The 17,514-nt window shown below is 50.2% G+C and overlaps 8 protein-coding genes across 8 annotated transcripts; 4 read left to right on the top strand and 4 right to left on the bottom strand.

The window, feature by feature from the left end:
• Window positions 1–27: 27 nt before the first annotated feature.
• HO133_000940 (uncharacterized protein) lies at window positions 28–1,905 on the bottom strand (the record flags this gene model as incomplete). The annotated part of the gene is made up of 3 exons (XM_037291873.1): window positions 28–1,035; window positions 1,095–1,484; window positions 1,543–1,905. 3 exons carry the CDS (start codon window positions 1,903–1,905, stop codon window positions 28–30), a joined length of 1,761 nt encoding a protein of 586 aa, XP_037152235.1.
• A 705-nt stretch (window positions 1,906–2,610) lies between these two features.
• On the top strand, window positions 2,611–4,023 carry HO133_000939 (uncharacterized protein; the record flags this gene model as incomplete). Its single annotated transcript, XM_037291872.1, has 2 exons — window positions 2,611–2,889; window positions 3,034–4,023. 2 exons carry the CDS (start codon window positions 2,611–2,613, stop codon window positions 4,021–4,023), a joined length of 1,269 nt encoding a protein of 422 aa, XP_037152234.1.
• Window positions 4,024–5,197: 1,174 nt separating this feature from the next.
• HO133_000938 (uncharacterized protein) lies at window positions 5,198–5,782 on the bottom strand (the record flags this gene model as incomplete). The annotated part of the gene is made up of 1 exon (XM_037291871.1): window positions 5,198–5,782. The coding sequence occupies one exon, from the start codon at window positions 5,780–5,782 to the stop codon at window positions 5,198–5,200; it is 585 nt and encodes a 194-aa protein (XP_037152233.1).
• A 14-nt stretch (window positions 5,783–5,796) lies between these two features.
• On the top strand, window positions 5,797–6,043 carry HO133_000937 (uncharacterized protein; the record flags this gene model as incomplete). Its single annotated transcript, XM_037291870.1, has 2 exons — window positions 5,797–5,934; window positions 5,975–6,043. The coding sequence occupies 2 exons, from the start codon at window positions 5,797–5,799 to the stop codon at window positions 6,041–6,043; spliced, it is 207 nt and encodes a 68-aa protein (XP_037152232.1).
• Window positions 6,044–6,494: 451 nt separating this feature from the next.
• Window positions 6,495–8,825, bottom strand: HO133_000936 (uncharacterized protein; the record flags this gene model as incomplete). The annotated part of the gene is made up of 4 exons (XM_037291869.1): window positions 6,495–8,343; window positions 8,437–8,561; window positions 8,615–8,654; window positions 8,710–8,825. 4 exons carry the CDS (start codon window positions 8,823–8,825, stop codon window positions 6,495–6,497), a joined length of 2,130 nt encoding a protein of 709 aa, XP_037152231.1.
• A 694-nt stretch (window positions 8,826–9,519) lies between these two features.
• HO133_000935 (uncharacterized protein) lies at window positions 9,520–11,862 on the bottom strand (the record flags this gene model as incomplete). The annotated part of the gene is made up of 3 exons (XM_037291868.1): window positions 9,520–9,792; window positions 9,849–11,028; window positions 11,087–11,862. The coding sequence occupies 3 exons, from the start codon at window positions 11,860–11,862 to the stop codon at window positions 9,520–9,522; spliced, it is 2,229 nt and encodes a 742-aa protein (XP_037152230.1).
• Window positions 11,863–12,929: 1,067 nt separating this feature from the next.
• On the top strand, window positions 12,930–14,085 carry HO133_000934 (uncharacterized protein; the record flags this gene model as incomplete). Its single annotated transcript, XM_037291867.1, has 3 exons — window positions 12,930–13,059; window positions 13,114–13,499; window positions 13,552–14,085. The coding sequence occupies 3 exons, from the start codon at window positions 12,930–12,932 to the stop codon at window positions 14,083–14,085; spliced, it is 1,050 nt and encodes a 349-aa protein (XP_037152229.1).
• An 869-nt stretch (window positions 14,086–14,954) lies between these two features.
• HO133_000933 (uncharacterized protein) lies at window positions 14,955–16,824 on the top strand (the record flags this gene model as incomplete). Its single annotated transcript, XM_037291866.1, has 2 exons — window positions 14,955–15,574; window positions 15,630–16,824. 2 exons carry the CDS (start codon window positions 14,955–14,957, stop codon window positions 16,822–16,824), a joined length of 1,815 nt encoding a protein of 604 aa, XP_037152228.1.
• Window positions 16,825–17,514: the final 690 nt, after the last annotated feature.

The following is a 17,514-nucleotide window of genomic DNA, read 5'->3' as shown; positions in this document are numbered from 1 at the left end:
TACCAAGGCCTCTCTCTGCCAATACACCTAATCACCGCCAGCAGCAAAAGGACTCCTCTCTCTCAACTTTTCCCCGAAAAACCACAACAGAAATGGTGCTGGTATGCCCAATCCAAGAGCGATGAATCCTAACAGACTGTTTCCCCAGCCATAATTTAAGGCATTGTACATATAAGGAGCAAACAATGGGAAACCGAAACCTGCAAGGCTTCTGAGTACCGTCGCCGCCGCGATAGCCGAAGCTGCGAAACGCGTATAGGAGTCGACAAGATATGTCTGAATGCATTGGAAGCCGATGATAACACCTGCCGCAAAGAGGGCAGCGCCGATATTCGGTCCTATCCAATGTGTGTGGTACTGTGAACACCAGCCGTATATAAAGAGGCCAGAGGGAACGAGTAGGCTACCTGGAATCATTAGAGGCGTGCGAAACTCCGGGCGGCCAACATTGTCATTCTTTGCCTTCAGTCGACGGTAGATACGATCATTTACTGGAGCGCAGATTTGAGTTCCAAGGAAGAAGCCGACGCCCAGAGAGATGTAGTTCAGGCCACCAATGCCAATGGACTCGTGGTACTGGTTTTCCCACAGACCTGGAAATGTGGACAAAACGAGATACATGAGGCCGTAAAGATATGCCATATAAATCGCGAGGGCTTGAACTATTGGTTGCGTACCCAAAAGCTTGAATGGGCGGATCAGGCTGCGCTTCATGGTGTTGGCAAGCGTCCGTTCAGGATGCTCAAACTCCGTATGAAGAGCTGCATTGCCGGTATCTTTTCGAAGCTTTTTCGCTTTCGCGAGAAGTAGGGTGGGTGGATATGTTTCCTTGAGGAAGAAGAGCCCCATAATCTGGATGACCCCATCGGCAATCGACGTGGCCCAAAAAGCCCATCTCCACGTTGTGTTCTGGGTAATGAAGCCACCTGCTATGGGACCAATGGCTGGCCCAAGAAGGGGAGCAAGACTGTAGATGCTGATCGCACGACCTCTTTCTTCCGCTCGCCAACAATCGCTGAGGACGCCACCACCAAGCTGTAGAGAGTCAGCAAGCTCCTACGACAGCCGCATATCTCGACCCCAAGCAGACGTACCGCCAATGGCGCAGACCCTCCAAGACCAGCAAGAAATCGGAACGCGATCATCTCCCCCTTGTTTCTGCTGGCCCCACATGCAATATTGAAGATCAGATATACCAAGTTCGCAATTTGAAGGACCGGTACGCGGCCGTATATTTCGGAAAGCGGACCCAAAAATAGAGGCCCGATCGCATATGCTAGGACGAAGACAGACAACACGAGCTGCGACTCCACCTCGTTCGTTATGCCAAATTCTTTGGATATTGATGTGAGAGCAGGTGCCACCATTGACGACGAGACAGGGGAGATGAGGGTGAAGCATGATACAATAAGCGTCGCAGCCCATTTACGCCCAAAAGTCCAATTCTTGGGATTTTCAGGGTCTTCGGGGCCATCCCACGATACCTAGAAAGCCAGTCAATCATACTGCCATATTGCAGAGGATACAGTCAACCACTCGTACCAAATTGGGATCCTTGATCGATCTCGTACTTTGTTTCTTCTCCAGGTTTGCCTCGAGGTCTCGCGTGTCGAGAACGCCCATTCGAACCTCGGCCCCCTCATCTTCGCCATTTCTAGCGGCTTCGTCAAAGTCTTCGTTCCTCACTTGCTCAAGCTCATCAGAGTATTCGGTCTGGTCATCTTCGTCCTCAAGTTTTGAGTCGTGGTCGCCACCGTGGTAGTTTGAGACATCATCGAGGTGCTGCGCAGAAAAGACGTGCTGTAGATGGGGACGATTGGCTGTGTTGGACCGGCCACGGCGGATTTGAGCTCTGGGTTCTGAGCTGGGCGTTGGTGCAGAACGGCTAAGTTTCAATTCTGGCATATCCCTCGGCCAACCGGGTTTTGGAAGTATGAGAGACTGATTTATATGTATTGGTTAGGGAACAATCCAATGAAAAAAGAAAAGGTAGATATAGGATAAGTTGTTTTTGGTAGGCAAGTCAATAAGGCGCGGGGGGAGGGAGTAGGTATTCATATAACAAGGCATGTTTGAAGGGACTCTTTCATATTTGCACATCGGCTTTTCGGCAGTCATGCTAATATTAATGCTCACCGAGAGTCCCCTAGTTCATGTACTTTACTTTATCCTCCAACTCTGCATTTCCGATGACGTCACGACGGCCATTCAGCTATTCCTGCTGCAATGCGCGTATTTAGCGGACTCGGAGATAAGGTAAGTACGGTAAGGTACTTTAGTGTAGCCGGAAGCTAAGTGACTACTGTACCTTATGCTGCGTTGTATGTCCATTAAAGAAAAGGAATCACGCGACACACGGGCATCATTAATGCATTGTGCGCGTGCTGTGTATCCTCTTTCTAAGCACGGTACTTGGTGCAGCATTACATGATTATTCGGCATATATGACGCGCTTCCTGGCCCTCGGGACTATCGGCCTGACCAGGGAATAAGCCGAGTCAGAATGGGCCCTCTTCTGTTTTCTTAAAGTCTTGATGACTCATTACAACCCTGCAGACGTCAAAATCTCACGCTTCCGAGGTTGACTTGTTTATCCTCAGGACGTCAGCCATGTCAGACAGCCGCCGTCCAACCCTCCAAGAGCGAAGGAATTCTGTACTCGATGAGACTATCCTCTCTCCAGGTTCCGTTAAAATCAACGTGCAAGGGGCTTTCATTGCGGATGAAGTGGCTTCTATTACGGGCAATCAGCCAGATGACGGAGCGCAGCATGACACCAGATGCATCCGCCTACCCAATCATACGGGTGTAGTTAGCCATGTTGCACTTGATATAGGCGGGTCTCTTGCCAAGCTCGTCTACTTTTCGCGTGAACCGGATTTCAAGGAGGTGTGTACGTTTCGGACAGTTACAATTGATTGATTGATTGCGTGGAACTTTGAGCTGCTAGCCACTGTTTAAAGCAATCGTCTCCATTTATTTCGTCCAACGACTATCCTGATGAGGGAATGCTGACCCCAACGACTTTTTCAGCTGGGAGGCAGACTCAACTTTCTCAAATTTGAGACCGATAGAATCGATCAGTGCTTTAAAGTCGTGCAGGAACTGAAGGCTAAGCAGCAACCTCTGAATGGGTCTCAGCCTGGAGAGCTATGCATTGTGGCAACTGGTGGAGGAGCGTACAAGTTTTACGACGAGATGAAGAATGTGTTGGGGGTAGAAGTGCTTCGCGAAGACGAGATGGAGTGCTTAATCATGGGCCTTGATTTCTTCATCACTGAGATCCCACGCGAAGTCTTCACCTATGCGGATCTGGATCCAATGCACTTCGAGGAACCACGTGCCAATATCTATCCATACCTCCTGGTCAACATTGGGTCAGGCGTCTCAATGGTAAAGGTCTCAGGGCCGAAACAATTCGAGCGCATTGGTGGCACCTCACTCGGCGGAGGCACTCTGTGGGGTCTTCTGTCTCTGCTTACCGGAGCAAGGACGTTCGACGGTATGCTAGCCATGGCTGACCGAGGCGACAATACAACAGTCGATATGCTTGTTGGTGACATATACGGCACGGACTACAGCAAAATTGGGTTGAAGACCAGTACCATTGCCAGCAGCTTCGGCAAAGTCTTCAAGATGAAGAGGCAAGGTGAGGACGATGCCGAAGATGGAAATGGATTGTCGAACGGTGATCCTCAACCAGCGAGTGGAAGTTCTGATCCAGACCGGGCATTCGCCCCAGAAGACATCAGTAGAAGTTTGTTATACGCCGTTAGTAACAACATCGGCCAAATTGCGTACCTGCAAAGCGAAAAGCATAAGCTTGAGCACATTTATTTCGGAGGCTCTTTCATCCGTGGACATCGGCAAACCATAAACACCTTATCATATGCCATCAGGTTCTGGTCGAACGGCGAAAAGGAAGCGTACTTCCTCCGCCACGAAGGCTATCTGGGATCCGTTGGAGCATTCCTAAAGCGCCAGCCAAAAATTTGGGGCCGAAGAAATAGCTTCGAAGAGTGAAAGATGATTTTCACCTCTCAAATTGCTCACATCCCTTGGCCTGTTTTAGGAAATTCTTACGGCAATGGATCAGATGCGTCTCTGGCGGTCGAAGTAAAGCACAATCCCCTAAAGAAGTCATGTCGAAAAGCATAAAAGCCAAAGCCAGAAGGATACACCTGTTTATAAGATACAGTCCCGAAAACAAAAAGACAGAAATTTGCGCGAGTCTCAAGCTTCAGGTTAGGCACAATGTAGCGGCCCTGGTAGCCCTGAATAGATTGAAGTTTGATTTAAAAAACGAAGGAAACTAATTGCTAATGTGATAAAGGTAAGAGTATGTAGCAAAAGTTATGCACAGAGGGCGGAAACTCCTAACATAATTGTAGAAGTCCAACAATTGCCAGACAAGAGTGACAAATTTCACGAACTTCTCCTTAGGAATTGTCATATATTGTGTACGAGAAAACTTGTAGAAGTCATAGAGTTCAGGCGCAGTGCCAGAATATAGTGACAATTTTCACCCACTTTTCCTTAGGAACTGTTATTTTATCTGCAATGGAGAACTTGTAGAAGTCGTGGTGTTCAGGCCCAGTGCCAGAAAATAGTGACAAATCTCACAAATCTCCCCTAAGAACCGTCACTTTACCTGCAAGGGAGAATTTGTAAGAGCCGTACGGTTCAGGCGCAATGCCCTCTCATAATGACAATGTCAGACTTTCCCTAAAGGTCGTTGTTATACCAGCAAGGAATTCCCTGTTTCATATATTTTATCTGTCCTATTGAGAATTGATATTCCCTTCATGCATGACTTTTGCTACAATCTCCTAAGATACCATGAATACAAGGGGTGGGAGCAAGTTATTTTGCAAGTCAAATGGATTCTACTCCATCGGTTGTTCATTTGTTTAATCTTGCACGTATAAGACTTCAGAAGAGCAAGGACTTCAAGGAGACGGTGTGGGAAAGAAGACACTTATACTGAGGGCGCAGAGCGCAGAGGTGCGCGAAAAGTGCCAGAAAGCAGAGGGTTTCTACCGGTCAGAGCTATTATCCAACCATCAAACGACCGTACCCAGGAAAAAACCAAAACAGACCACCCAGACGGAGAAATCAAAAAGGCTGACAAGCTCGTCCTGCAAGCGAACACGCCATCCCATCCCAATCCATCCTACTCCTTCACCCCCCAAGACCTTCACCCGGAAGGCATCTTCCTCACCTGCAAAGGTATCACCCTCTCCAGCTCTCCATCTCCACTCTCTTGCCCCAAAGACACAGCCCGCCCCCTGCCACCCAGACTCGCAAGGCGGCCCCGCTCCCTCTCCCGGTCTACGCGCACGCACCTCGGACCCACGCCTCTAGCGCGGACAGCGTAACTGAGTGCGGCGCCGGCTCCGGCTCCACCGCCGGCATCGGTGCTATCGTCGCTTCCCAAAAGCGCATGGTCCCTGGCACGGATGTCCCTCTGCGCCAGCATGGCCAAATACCTTCGATTGGCCACTTCCCTCCCGGGATCCACCGTCTCCGTGCTCATGTCGGTGGTATCACTCGCGGGTGGCATGGCCTGCAATCTCGCGATCATGGCTGCTTGTGATGAGTTGTTAGCAAGCAGAACTTGTTGCCTTGCTTCGTTCGAGGAAGGCGCGGCGGGGACAGGGTTCCTGGTTGGTGACGCCGTAGGAATATGACCCAAGTCTGCGATTCTCGTCGAAGCCCCAGGGGGGACAGGGTCGATGTTTGGTGATGTCGGACGGAATGGGGGGGGTTTTGTAGGTCTCATCGTTGCTGAAAGCGATGGCGGACAAGTCGGTGGATGAGACCGTGCATGTGCCCGCTGTGGATACGACGGTAGCGCGGTCGGATCGCTGGGAGGGAAACGAGGAGCGGTGCTGCCATGTGAGGCAGAGCGGTCGCCAGAGCTTGTACTTTGAGGTGTTTGTGTGCGATTGCGCTGCTGGAGAATCAAATATAGGACTACCGCGACCATGGCGAGAAGCCACAGAACAAGGACGACCGTGGTGGCGGCGTAGGTCGTGAGTGAGACGGAGGCGGTTCGTGGCTGGAGGACACCCATTATTAGCCTGTTCCAGCCTGTTCTGTGGGAGAAGAAAAAAGGGATGCCTGTCGAGAGACGGCTTCCTGCTGCTGAAAGTACGATGGGCGGAGTCGATGGCTGAAATACCTTGTCGCGGATGTCAAGGTTGCAGATGGGATTTCCGCTATAATCCGGACCAAGCTAAGAGCTTGTACGACATGGCAAAGATGCCGAGGTCAGGCGATGAGCATTGATGACTCCGTCGGCCGGGACTGGAAGTGGGCGATTGGCTTGAACAGGAATGAAGCGGAAATCGTCGATAGACAACCCACTTGCTTAGAAGTCTGCAAATGAAGAGTCACTGTCAAAAAGTGACTGACTAGATACAAAGTCGCAACGAAAGAGCTCGATATGAACAAGTCAAAATGCTCGCAGAGACAATCAACAGATTGGGGTATCATTTCACGCTACTTTGCTCAACATTAGCGCCGCCTTTTTTGTCTTGCGAATTCTTGTCACTCCCGTTAGTGTTACTGTCGCTGTTGGAATGAATTCTCTTGCCCGCGTTCTCCCCTCGATCTTGATCATCTTTCTTGGTCTTCGCCTCCGAAATCTTCTTCATCTCCTTCTCCAGGGTCATTGATAATCTCTCAAGCACCCACTCCGCCTCCTCTGTTTCTCCCATTAAAGGGGAGCGATTTCCGAGCCAGCTCCATTGGCGCATCCCGCCTTCATCGTCATCTGTCTGGGCCTGCTGCATATCCGGCTTCGCGTCAGTGTCGTTTTTCACTTTGACAGGAGCTGTTCGGTGCGAGACGGAGTGTGACTCGTCTTCGCCCATAAGTTTAAGAAACCATGCCCACTCCTCGTAGCTGTACTTTCGAGGCGGAGACTCATTCAGATGCTTCATTACATTGCGGAATTCTTTGACGAGAAGATAGTGATATGTGTGGATGTCCCCTCCAAGCTTGTCGCCTTTGGCTTCAGCTTCTCGAGCTTCCTTGAGCTCTTCGTCTTCGACTTGGCCAGCAAGGTAATCAGTGGCAGCAGCACCTGGGCCACCAGCGTTTCCATTCTCGGGGTCAATTTCGCCATTATCGCCAAGCAAACCTGGTGGCTCTTTAAACAGTATGACCTCTCCGAACAATCTACCGCCTGTAGTTCTGGCTGCGATTTGCTTCATTCGATCTCTCACCGGTGCATCCCCTGGTAGGACTGTGAACTCTGCCAAGTACAGTGTGAGATCGCTGATAGCCTTCACGACCGTATCACCCATGTTGCTGATGACGATAGTAAGTGTTGGAACTGCAAGCAACGACCAGAGTACAAAAAATGCCTTGCCCGAGTTACTGAATGGCTTGTAGTCGCCATACCCAATGGTCAGAAGAGTGGTGTATGCAAAGTACAGGGACTGAAAGTACGTCCATTGCTGCTCATGCTCTGCCTTGTAGAACACCACCGCTCCAATAAGCCAAAGGAGAAGCCACGCACTTCCCGAAATGAAAAGCGCTTGCCACTTTTGCCTAGTCGAAGCTTGTTGCTGTATCTCCCGCATAAGCTCGAACTCTGCCTGTCGCCTCTCTCGCTCCGACATGCCTACTTCCTCGGCCTGTTGCTTGCTCTGAATTGGGTTGAGCTTGTCGGTCTTGTCCTTTTGGATCATTCTTTTTAACAGTAGCTCGCGTTTCTTCTCCACTAATCGACTTCCAAGCTTCTTCTTTCCTCGCTCTAAAACAAGCGAGCGGATAGAGCCAATGACAAGACCCAGAATGACGATGCCGCCAATGGCGTATGGAAACAACAATCCTCGGCCGAGATGTGTTGAAGGAGCATAGTCTCCAATACCCACAGTGAGCAACGTATAATTGGTGAAGTACAATGCATCAAGGAACATCCAGCCCTCAATTTTCGCGTAAACACCAGCGCCTCCGACCATGTATATCATGAAGCTTATCGTTTGAAGCATGAGTGTCCGCTGGCTCGTGTTGAGCTTGAACTCCTTCGAATAATGGCCCCTCCAAGCTCCGATAACAGTGAAGACCATCAAGGAAGCAATGATGAAGTAGAGTGCCGCGGCGAATATAGCATAATAGAAAGCCTGCGTCAAGGCTCGTCTCTGACCAGGAACCTTGACGATGTGAATGATACTTGCAAGGTCGGCGATGAGCAAGATTGATGAAAGGTACCAGCCAAGGATTGTGATGGGTTGAGCGACGGAGAATGATAGGCGGCGAGCCATGTTTAGAAGTAATGAGAAATTGGCAATGATTGCAAGACCAAGCGAGGCGCCATTGACCGCTAAAAGCCTAAACGCTGTGTTAGCATTCAAGAAATCATTGCATCGAGAGGTCCGCTTCTCTCTGGTACGTTGAGGAAAGAGGGGATTTGGGGAAGGATACCATTTCGGATCCCTAACGTCGATTCCATGTGATTCATTGGCTCCAAGTCCCGGGGGAATCTCGACCCTCCAATGCTCAATCAAGGCGCAGATGTTGAAGGCTGTGGCCATGGGGCCAAAGGTACCCTAGATCTAGTCCTCAGCCAAACACACACCAAGACTTGTCATCTGATACGTACAGCGAGCAAGGGAAATGCTGTCGAAGCAAACCACCATCGACTGCGAGGAAGAAGTCAGCAAGGAATTTTGAGTTGGAAGACATTGTGGGTTTGACCTTGGATCCAGGAATGACTGCTCTACTTCTTGCTCAAAATCCTCCTCCTCTTTCCTCACCCCCTCAATTTTGTTCTGCGTCTGATTGAGAGGCTCGTGAAGCCCGGGGTCGTTCATTGTGGCAGCGTCTGTCGTTCGCTGGAGGTAGGGCTTTGAGGAGATTAATGAGTGTGCGGTTACTGCATACGAAGGCGTGGTCTGTAGGAGGCTACATGGTGAAAGGAAAGAAGATAAATAGAGAGACGAGCAGGAGAGACACGCTTCGGGTTGAAGGAGGGGAGGGCGAAAGAGAGCGGTGTCGAAGGAAGGCGTCTTTTGTTTTGCAGCTGATCTCTTTTGGTGCAGCCAAGGGAGCATCAGTAAGCCAAACATCCCTGCCGAATCCACTTAAAGGAAGTTAAGGTAGATACGTAACATAACCCAAGCTCGCCAAGGTTTTAATTAGAGTTTCCCCACAATTTCTGATTGCATAAAGTAGCTACTTACAGTAAGGTACATGTACCTTACATGTACATGTACCCACTTTACTTTATTAAACGGCGCACGGGACGAGGGGCACCACACGTGACACACTAGCCTATTCCCACCCCTATATTCAATTTCAAAGGGGTTGAAGGGGACACTATCGATAAAAGCATGGTGGCAGCTACGTACATTAATCGTAGATACATTAATCGTAGATACATACAGTATTCTAGCTGATCCACAGGGTTTTCATAACTCTACTATCGTCCGTGTTCGTACCCACGTACGCTCACACCCAACTTCCTGCCCATCTTTTCACCCATGAAACCCACTTGGACGCGCGAATTCAAGACTCGACCTTACAAAGCGCAACACAGAAGTCCCTGAAATCTCCCTTGGTTCCCTCTTCAATGGCAGACTCCAGCCGTTTGCCGTATTTCTGCTTGTAAGCCACTTTGACTCTCTCAAAATGCCGTGACTCCCAGTGAAACCGCACCAGTCGGCTTACTAGTAGCTCAACACGGTCTTTCGACGTTTCCGCCAACGCTTGGTGCAAGAGGAGGGCATCACGAACAGATTTATTCAGAACGCCGTTGAGGATATGCGCGAGGGTTTCACCCTATTGGGAATCAGTTTTACGGGTATCATCAGCAAATACGGCGGGGACCCACGTACGACTAAGTTGCGAGATTTCTGGATCATCTCTCTCGCAAAGTTCTTCCGATACTGGCTCTCAAAGACCCGCAAGACCTCGGCAAGGTGTTTGTCGCTTCTGACGACGATGATGTTGATCATCGCTGTCTCTCCACCCTCCTTAGCGGTCAAGGCACGGTAGAGGTCCTGCGCGTCTCTGCGTACGAGTTCGATGGAAAGCTTGTCGCTCTCCGACATGCGCTTCTCTTCTAAAGCAAGTAAAACAGCATATCGGAACTTGTCCTTCTTCAGTTCGGTCTGCATGCATTTTTCCAGACTGTTATTGTACCGCTGATCGCTGAATGCATCTTTGATCTTCATGATTTCGCTATTCGTACGGCCCATAAGACTCTCAATCAGGAGTTCTCGCCGTGAGGTGTTGGATTGATACCAAAAATTTGCCCAGTGCGCCTCGCTCTCCCATCGTCCGAGAGCCGTTGCGTAAGCAACCTTTCCAAGGTTGCCGGTGAGTTTCATTTTGATGTGCTTAGCGATATTAACGCCTTTGCCTTGCGCTTTCATGTGCTTTTTGTATTCTGTCCTTAACATCAGAACGTGATCATCCGAGAGGTGAGGGAGGATCTTGATGATAGGTTTGGCCTCAGGTGTCGAGTGTTTCAGAGCTGCCGCGAGTGCAAGAGCGTCGGGTTCAGGGTGGTAAAAAGAAACGGTCTTTCTTCGGAGTGTCGACTTCTTGGAAAGATGGCCTCGCGAGTGGTCAGAGTCTCCGGATGAAAGTTGTTCCAAGTCCGAGAGACCTTCATCCATAGTTGATGGCAGCATCAATGGAGAAGGCATTGGCGATATTGATTGGTATGTACCACGGTAGGATTCGAGGAGCGGACTGCCAGGTGGTAAGCCACCTTGCATATGGCCGGAATGCTGACCCGGTGCTGCAAGAGACAACCCTCCAGCAGCTCCTCCTGAGACCGATAGGCGGTGCAGCGTTGGCGGAGATGGCGGAGCATGCGAACCATGATAGGGATTGACCTCAACAAATTGAGGCTGGGCGCTCATTGTGTAGGAAGGTTTTCTGCCGTTGGTCGCATAAGCACTTAGATCTGCGTATTGGTACTGGGCATACTCTGGTCCACGCGAGCTGATGGAGCCAGAGTGCGTTCTTTGACCTTCGGGTCGAGATATAACTTGAGGCTGGGCATACCTACAGCAGCATCAGTCAAATGAGAACACTGTTGGCTAAAGGACTTGGCAATGCGTACTGCGGGTGGGGGGAATGGCCTCCACTGAATCCTCCAGGCATCGACAGCTGGCGATACTTCTCTCCGCCCTCAACGCTGCTGGTGCTCATATGTCGCTTAGGTTCTGCCGGTCTTTCATGACGCTCCGGCGATGCGTAGCTGCTATGGCGTTCTCGCTCGTATTTTGATGTCGAGGTCTCAATGTATTCGCCTTTGCGAGTCAAAGCGACTTGTTTGGAACTCTTATGTTTGCTCTTCCTGTCGTCTTCGCTCGAGCTTGAGCTAGGTTCACTCTTATCATAGTGGTTCTTGGAGGATCTTTTCTTAGACTTGCTGTCGGAGTCGCTGTCACTGTAGTATTTCTTCGAGGACTTCTTCTTGCTCTTGGTGTCCGACTCACTCTCGTCGTGATGTTTCCTCGAAGACTTCCTCTTGGATCTTGGGTCCGAGTCACTGTCATCGCTATCATAGCGCTTCTTGGAGGACTTCTTCTTCGACCTTGGGTCTGAATCGCTTTCCGAGGAGTCCTCGTAGTGCTTCTTGGAGGACTTCTTCTTCGACCTTGGGTCTGAATCGCTTTCCGAAAAGTCGTCGTCGTAGTGCTTCTTGGAGCTCTTCTTCCTCGACCGAGTGTCTGAATCGCTTTCGCCGCTATAATACTTTTTCGAGGACTTTTTTGTCTGGACGACTACCACTGGTGACGGGGCTCTCACGTCTCGCGATCTCGATCGTTCATCCTTGCGGCCTGGGGATTTGGAACGACCTCTGGAACGGCCATCGTCGACTCGGAGAGACATTGCTCACAAAGACGAGCTATGTCGCATCCAATGCCTTTACACCGTTCCGACCAGTGACCGTTGCGAGGCTTTTTGCGACTCGGAGCCATTCTGAGCTCAGCTGAAGCGGGGCAGTTACGCGCCAAGGATTCAGTTAGCTTCAAGCCGCGTTTTTGACTCTTTAGTCATGAAAAAGCGCGCTCGAGATAATAATGGCTGGTCCTCTTAGTAAAGTCCGCAGAGAACTGCTCGTTGTTTGTCATGCGCAGCATGGTATGGGTTTTGTGTTCACCGTCCAAGATCACGAATTTTATGTGGACAGTCTGTCGAGGCAGGGGTAGATTGCCTTCAACCAATCATTCAAGATTTTGCTCCCCTTTAAGTGGTAATGCCCGGTCCAACAAGCTTTGTGCCAGTCCTCCAACGTCTTGGAAACGAATGTTTCCACCAACTGTCAAAAAGGAAGGTCTTTCAGCTCGCACTATTCCGATCATCAGAGTCGGGGCGTCGCCGGCGCAAAGGAACAGCAGGCTTAAATACGACAAGGTACCAGCGCCAACAATACGGCAGCTGGCTCAGATCCATCGTCAATTCGTTAAAGGCAGCAACGGCTCAGACACGAGAGATCCTATTTCAAGATGGAGCAGCATGAGTGATCATCGCTGTTGGCTCTGAAAGGGGCAGGCGTAAGACATTGAGCCCCACCGAGTCCGTTCCTGGATCAAAAGGGCACCAATCGTCGAATAGACGCAGCCCACGTTGCCTCGCCATCAAAGTCTTCTTCACCCCCACGAATAACATCATGCATAGATCCGTCATGCGCAAGACACCTTCTAGTTTCCAACCTCTGCAATTGCTCCATATTGAGCTTGTGTCCGTCAAGGCATACTGCTGCTGACCTCGGTCGTTGCCAAATCAGTTACTTGTCTGCGCCAATGAGCACTTTCTCTTTCACAGCGTGTTCTTAGAGGTAGGCGTACGCTCCGAGCTCAAGATGGAAGTCAGCTGGTATAAAGAGTGGCTGCTCCATCAGTTGCAAGCCACCATTATTCCAATTTACCCCTTTCCTTAAATACCTCCTTCGAACCATGTCTCCTACTTTCATTTTCCTCAACTTTCCGATGGCTTTTCTGCTACAAGCCGTCTTGGCTTACCCGTCCCCGGCGCCAGTTTTCGAGCGTCAAAGCACTGTAGTCCCAGACTACGTTTCAACATATGGTTTGCGACCGATAGCTTCCACAAAATTATACGTTTGATGCTCATCCTTTATAGCACCTGTGGTATGGCTCTACCCTGGCGAGAATTACTTTCCATCCGACATTGGAGCTCAACTGGTCCACACGAAGCCAGAGATCAATTTCACTGTCGTCGAAGGCTATGAGAATCCGTTGACGCTCAACAACCTCGACTCTCTAAACAGTTACGGTACTGGTGGTACGGACGTCTACCTCACGTCTGTCGATGACATCACCACGAATCCCGCCTGGCTAAATGGCGTCAAGCCTGACAGCACGGGGAAGACAGACGGAGCTACTAGCGTTGCAATAATTGTCAATGACCATGGCGACGGTCTTGTCGACGCCTTCTACATGTACTTCTATGCCTTCAATTGGGGAGGGGTCCTGTTGGACATTCAAGAGGTTGATCTTCACGTTGGAGTATGTCCGTTCCAAGAAACATGTATTCTTCATCACTTACATCCGTGTGAAGGATTGGGAACACAATATGGTCCGCTTCCAGAATGGAACGCCCACACAAGTCTGGTACAGTCAACATGGTTTCGGCGAAGCTTTCACCTACGACTGCCTAGAGAAACAAGGCGTACGGCCAGTCACATACTCTGGTAACGGCTCGCATGCGAACTATGCTATCAACGGGACACACGATCACACCATCCCAAACGTGAATCTTCCCGATGCGGGCATCCTCACAGACTATACTGACAAAGGAACTCTTTGGGACCCCTTACTGGGCGCCTACTTCTACAGCTACGATGCAAGTGCCAAAACATACACGGCGTATGATTCTTCGTATCCCACAGCCTTTCTGCAGTACCTCGGTACGTGGGGCGACGAACAGTATCCCAACTCAGATCCCAGACAACACGAGATCTTGGGCATCTCTGCAACTGCAGAGTTCACCAGTGGTCCGACGGGCCCAGAAGATAAACAGCTAAACCGAACCGAAGTGTGTCCAGCGGCCAGCGGTTATGTGTGTGATGTTCGTACAGAGCTCACTTCATGAGGAGCCAGAAACAGGTTGGACCTTCGGAGTTTGATGCAGTTTTTATATATCGCTAGGAGAGAATTAAATTGAGATCCGTCGTTACTCTACCTGTTAATGAAAATGTGTGACATTACACTGCTGATCGTCAGGCAAGCTAGCAGCAAAAGTGACAGTCAAGAACTTTAGACCCTATCTATCATTCTCATGTAGAGGTTGGACTTCAACGGGGAGCTTTTGTGGTTCATGACCGAGATTACTTCAGAAAGAGCGTTGGATAGTCCAGATATATCCTCGTTGGTGTTGCACTCGAGGAATGTTTGAGAATCTGCACCGTCTCAAGTGACGCTTTTTCTTTCTGCTGTGGGGCACCAGGGGGATAGTAAGCGGGGATGCGAGGAAGGTTCGGCAGTGATTGGTCTCTAAAAGCTTATATCTGAGCCTCGTAAATAATAGTCCCCGCTCGAATCATGACCCCTAACAACTCTCCCTAGTACTCGTACTCGTAGGTACGGTATTTACTGACATTTCTGGCCTTGTCTCAATCTCTTGGACAACCACCCTCCAGTCGCTGGCTGCGCTAAAACACCCAAATGAAAGCAAAGTGACACTACTGTACCGGCATGAAGATGTACGCGACGACGTGCATTGCTACAATCGATAAGAATCATAGGAGGAGTCATACTGCAAGAGATAAGATGCTAGCTGTGCTGTAGTATACAAACTTTGCGCCAGGACTGCTTGTCGTGCACGGTCACCGAGCATTCCCCCACATTGTTGTCTGCCAAGACACATCTTGTCGCTCCTCACGTTTGCCAGAGCTCCATGACAACACATGCCATCGCGCTTTCCTTTTTCAAACAGAGTCGCGCCAATCATATCGCCCCAATATGCTGCGCTCAGCTACCCCTCAGCAACGACGTACCGTGAGCGATTCGCTCTCCCCACAGGAAGAGTCATATCAAAGTGTTACCGAGTCAGATAACCGTGTCAATGGCTCTCTGCGGCGCAAAGGCTCCTTCAGCTTCTTGAGACGAAGCAAATCTCGGGAAAGGTCGACCTCTAGATCGAGTACGCCTGCCCGAAAATTGAGCAAGAAGGACCGGTCGAGGGTACGCCAGCAAGAGATGATGCAGGAGCAGATACCTTCCCCTCCACCTAGAATACCTATCATTCCCCATCCACCAGACCTGCAAGGATTTGGTGGCGAAGACACAAGGCCAGATAGTGTAGCCATCATGTCGAATCGAGCAGGAGGTTCATTCAAATATAGGCTAGCACAGAAGTCATCACAGGAAACGCTCGGTTCAGACATGTACCGTGGAATGCCAGTCCCGCCAGTCCCACCAATCCCACCAATCCCAGGAACAGCCACCAAATACTACGTGGATGCATTCCCCAGAACCGAGAGCCTGGTACACCGAGGACGTTACAGCTACGCAAGCAGTGCCATAAGTACAATCAACAGTCCGAGGAAGATCAGGCGGAGGAAAGATCCTACTCCTTTCAAGTAAGCTATCCTGCTTGGAGCAAACATCCTACAGGCTCAGCTAACAGTGCCACAGCATACTGGTAGTTGGTACGAAAAATTCCGGCAAAACCTCCTTCCTTAACTTCCTCCAGATCTCCCTTGCTCTGCCACTGTCGAAGCGGCGACAACAGTCTCGTGATGATGATTACTTTATCGTATCACCCGCCTCTACTGGAGCTTTCTCAAACTTTACTTCCCAATATGTCGAGACAGAGATCGAAGGCGAGCGGATTGGAGTCACGCTTTGGGATTCAGAAGGGCTCGAGGCGAATGGAGTGGATCTCCAGCTGCAGACCATGACCACGTTTATCGAGAGCAAATTCGAAGACACTTTCAACGAAGAAAGCAAAGTGGCCCGTGCTCCAGGATTGCGAGATACCCACGTTCACTGTGTCTTCCTTGTCCTTGATCCTCGCCGTCTGGACGCCAATATGGCCGCCGCCCAGAGAGCCAATGAGATCAATGGTGTCAAGGATAGGGCCAACTCCTTCGTCCGTGGCCGGCCAGAAAGCTCTGTTAGTGGCCTGGATGAGAATCTCGACTTGAACGTGTTACGTGCACTGAAGGGTAAAACGACGGTCGTTCCTGTAATTGCCAAAGCCGACACCATTACGTCTGCACACATGGTACACCTCAAACGTGCAGTCTGGGACTCCCTGAAATCGAATGGCCTGGAGACTCTTGAAGCTATCACTCAGGACGATGATGAAGATGAGGGATCCGATGCCTCAGCCGAAGGCCCAAAGAACAATCACCTCGACGAGCGAGATGGAGAAGTAATCAAGACTGAAGGGGACAAATTTTCCATAACCTCTGTGCTCTCCTCTTCCTCAGACTCCAGCTCTGCCTTTTCAGCATCCGACTTTGACCTCGCCAAGCCCGGTAAACCCTCAAAATTTTCTCCAGTACGCACTCCATCTTCGCCAACTGTCCCTACGCCTCCACCGGCAGAACCTCCGGCGCTTCCCCTGTCGATCATCTCTCCTGACCCCTACGAGCCGGACGTCATTGGGCGCAAGTTCCCCTGGGGTTTGGCAGATCCCATGAATGCCGAGCATTGCGATTTTGTGAAGCTGAAGCAGACTGTTTTCACGGAATGGAGGGGTGACCTGAGGGAGGCGAGCCGGCAGCTTTGGTATGAGGGCTGGAGAACAAGTAGGCTGAATAAAAAGGCGAGACGCGATGGAGGATTGGTGGGCGATGCGAGAAGTCAGATGTGGGCCAGTTGAGGAACCTAACGCAAGACCCAAAAGTTGAGGTGAAAGCTAAGGTGGAGTTTCCATATGCAGTCATTACTTTCTATTCTTATACCCCTTAGTTCGATGTTCTTCTATTCAATTTTGAGCGACTGCGTATCTAAAAGCATTGACGACTTTGTAAGATATTTGGCAAAGCCGCCTGGAGCGTGTTGTATGTCTACGCTTACAGGCTGGTCTATAGGTAGACTCTACGAGCTGTCTATATCGAGATAGTCTATAGCAGCCGTGTTACGACTTCGACTCTCCATGTTGTCATCTCCGTCCAAGCTCAATAATGAATGGAGGTCCTTCGCTTATGAAAGAAAATTGTCTCGTTACACACACGTGCTAAGACACGGAGATGTGCAGCTGCGATTGAGCATAGAAAACAGGCCCTCACCCTCACAGCCAGACTGTTTCCCGACTTCAAAACCCAGAATGTCGCTCAACACATGAGCAACTGACAGAGCAGCGCAAGCCAAAGTCACAGTCAACAATACGAGGAGGTCCGACAAAGCTGCCAAACATGCGCAATACATAGAGAAGGTCAACAAAGTGTGGGGCGCTCATTCCATCATGTGAGTTGATGCTCTAATCCTTCGTATTTTTTTCCCTACCCAAGAGCGAATGCCGATGGTGACAGACAACATCCTCAACAATACACCTCGATCCCTCTGAGGT

Source organism: Letharia lupina, assembly GCF_014066315.1.
Source record: "Letharia lupina isolate WasteWater1 chromosome Unknown contig_11, whole genome shotgun sequence".
NCBI lineage: Eukaryota > Fungi > Ascomycota > Lecanoromycetes > Lecanorales > Parmeliaceae > Letharia > Letharia lupina.
Note: the sequence above shows the minus strand (reverse complement) of the source record. Positions and strands in the feature narration are given on the sequence as shown.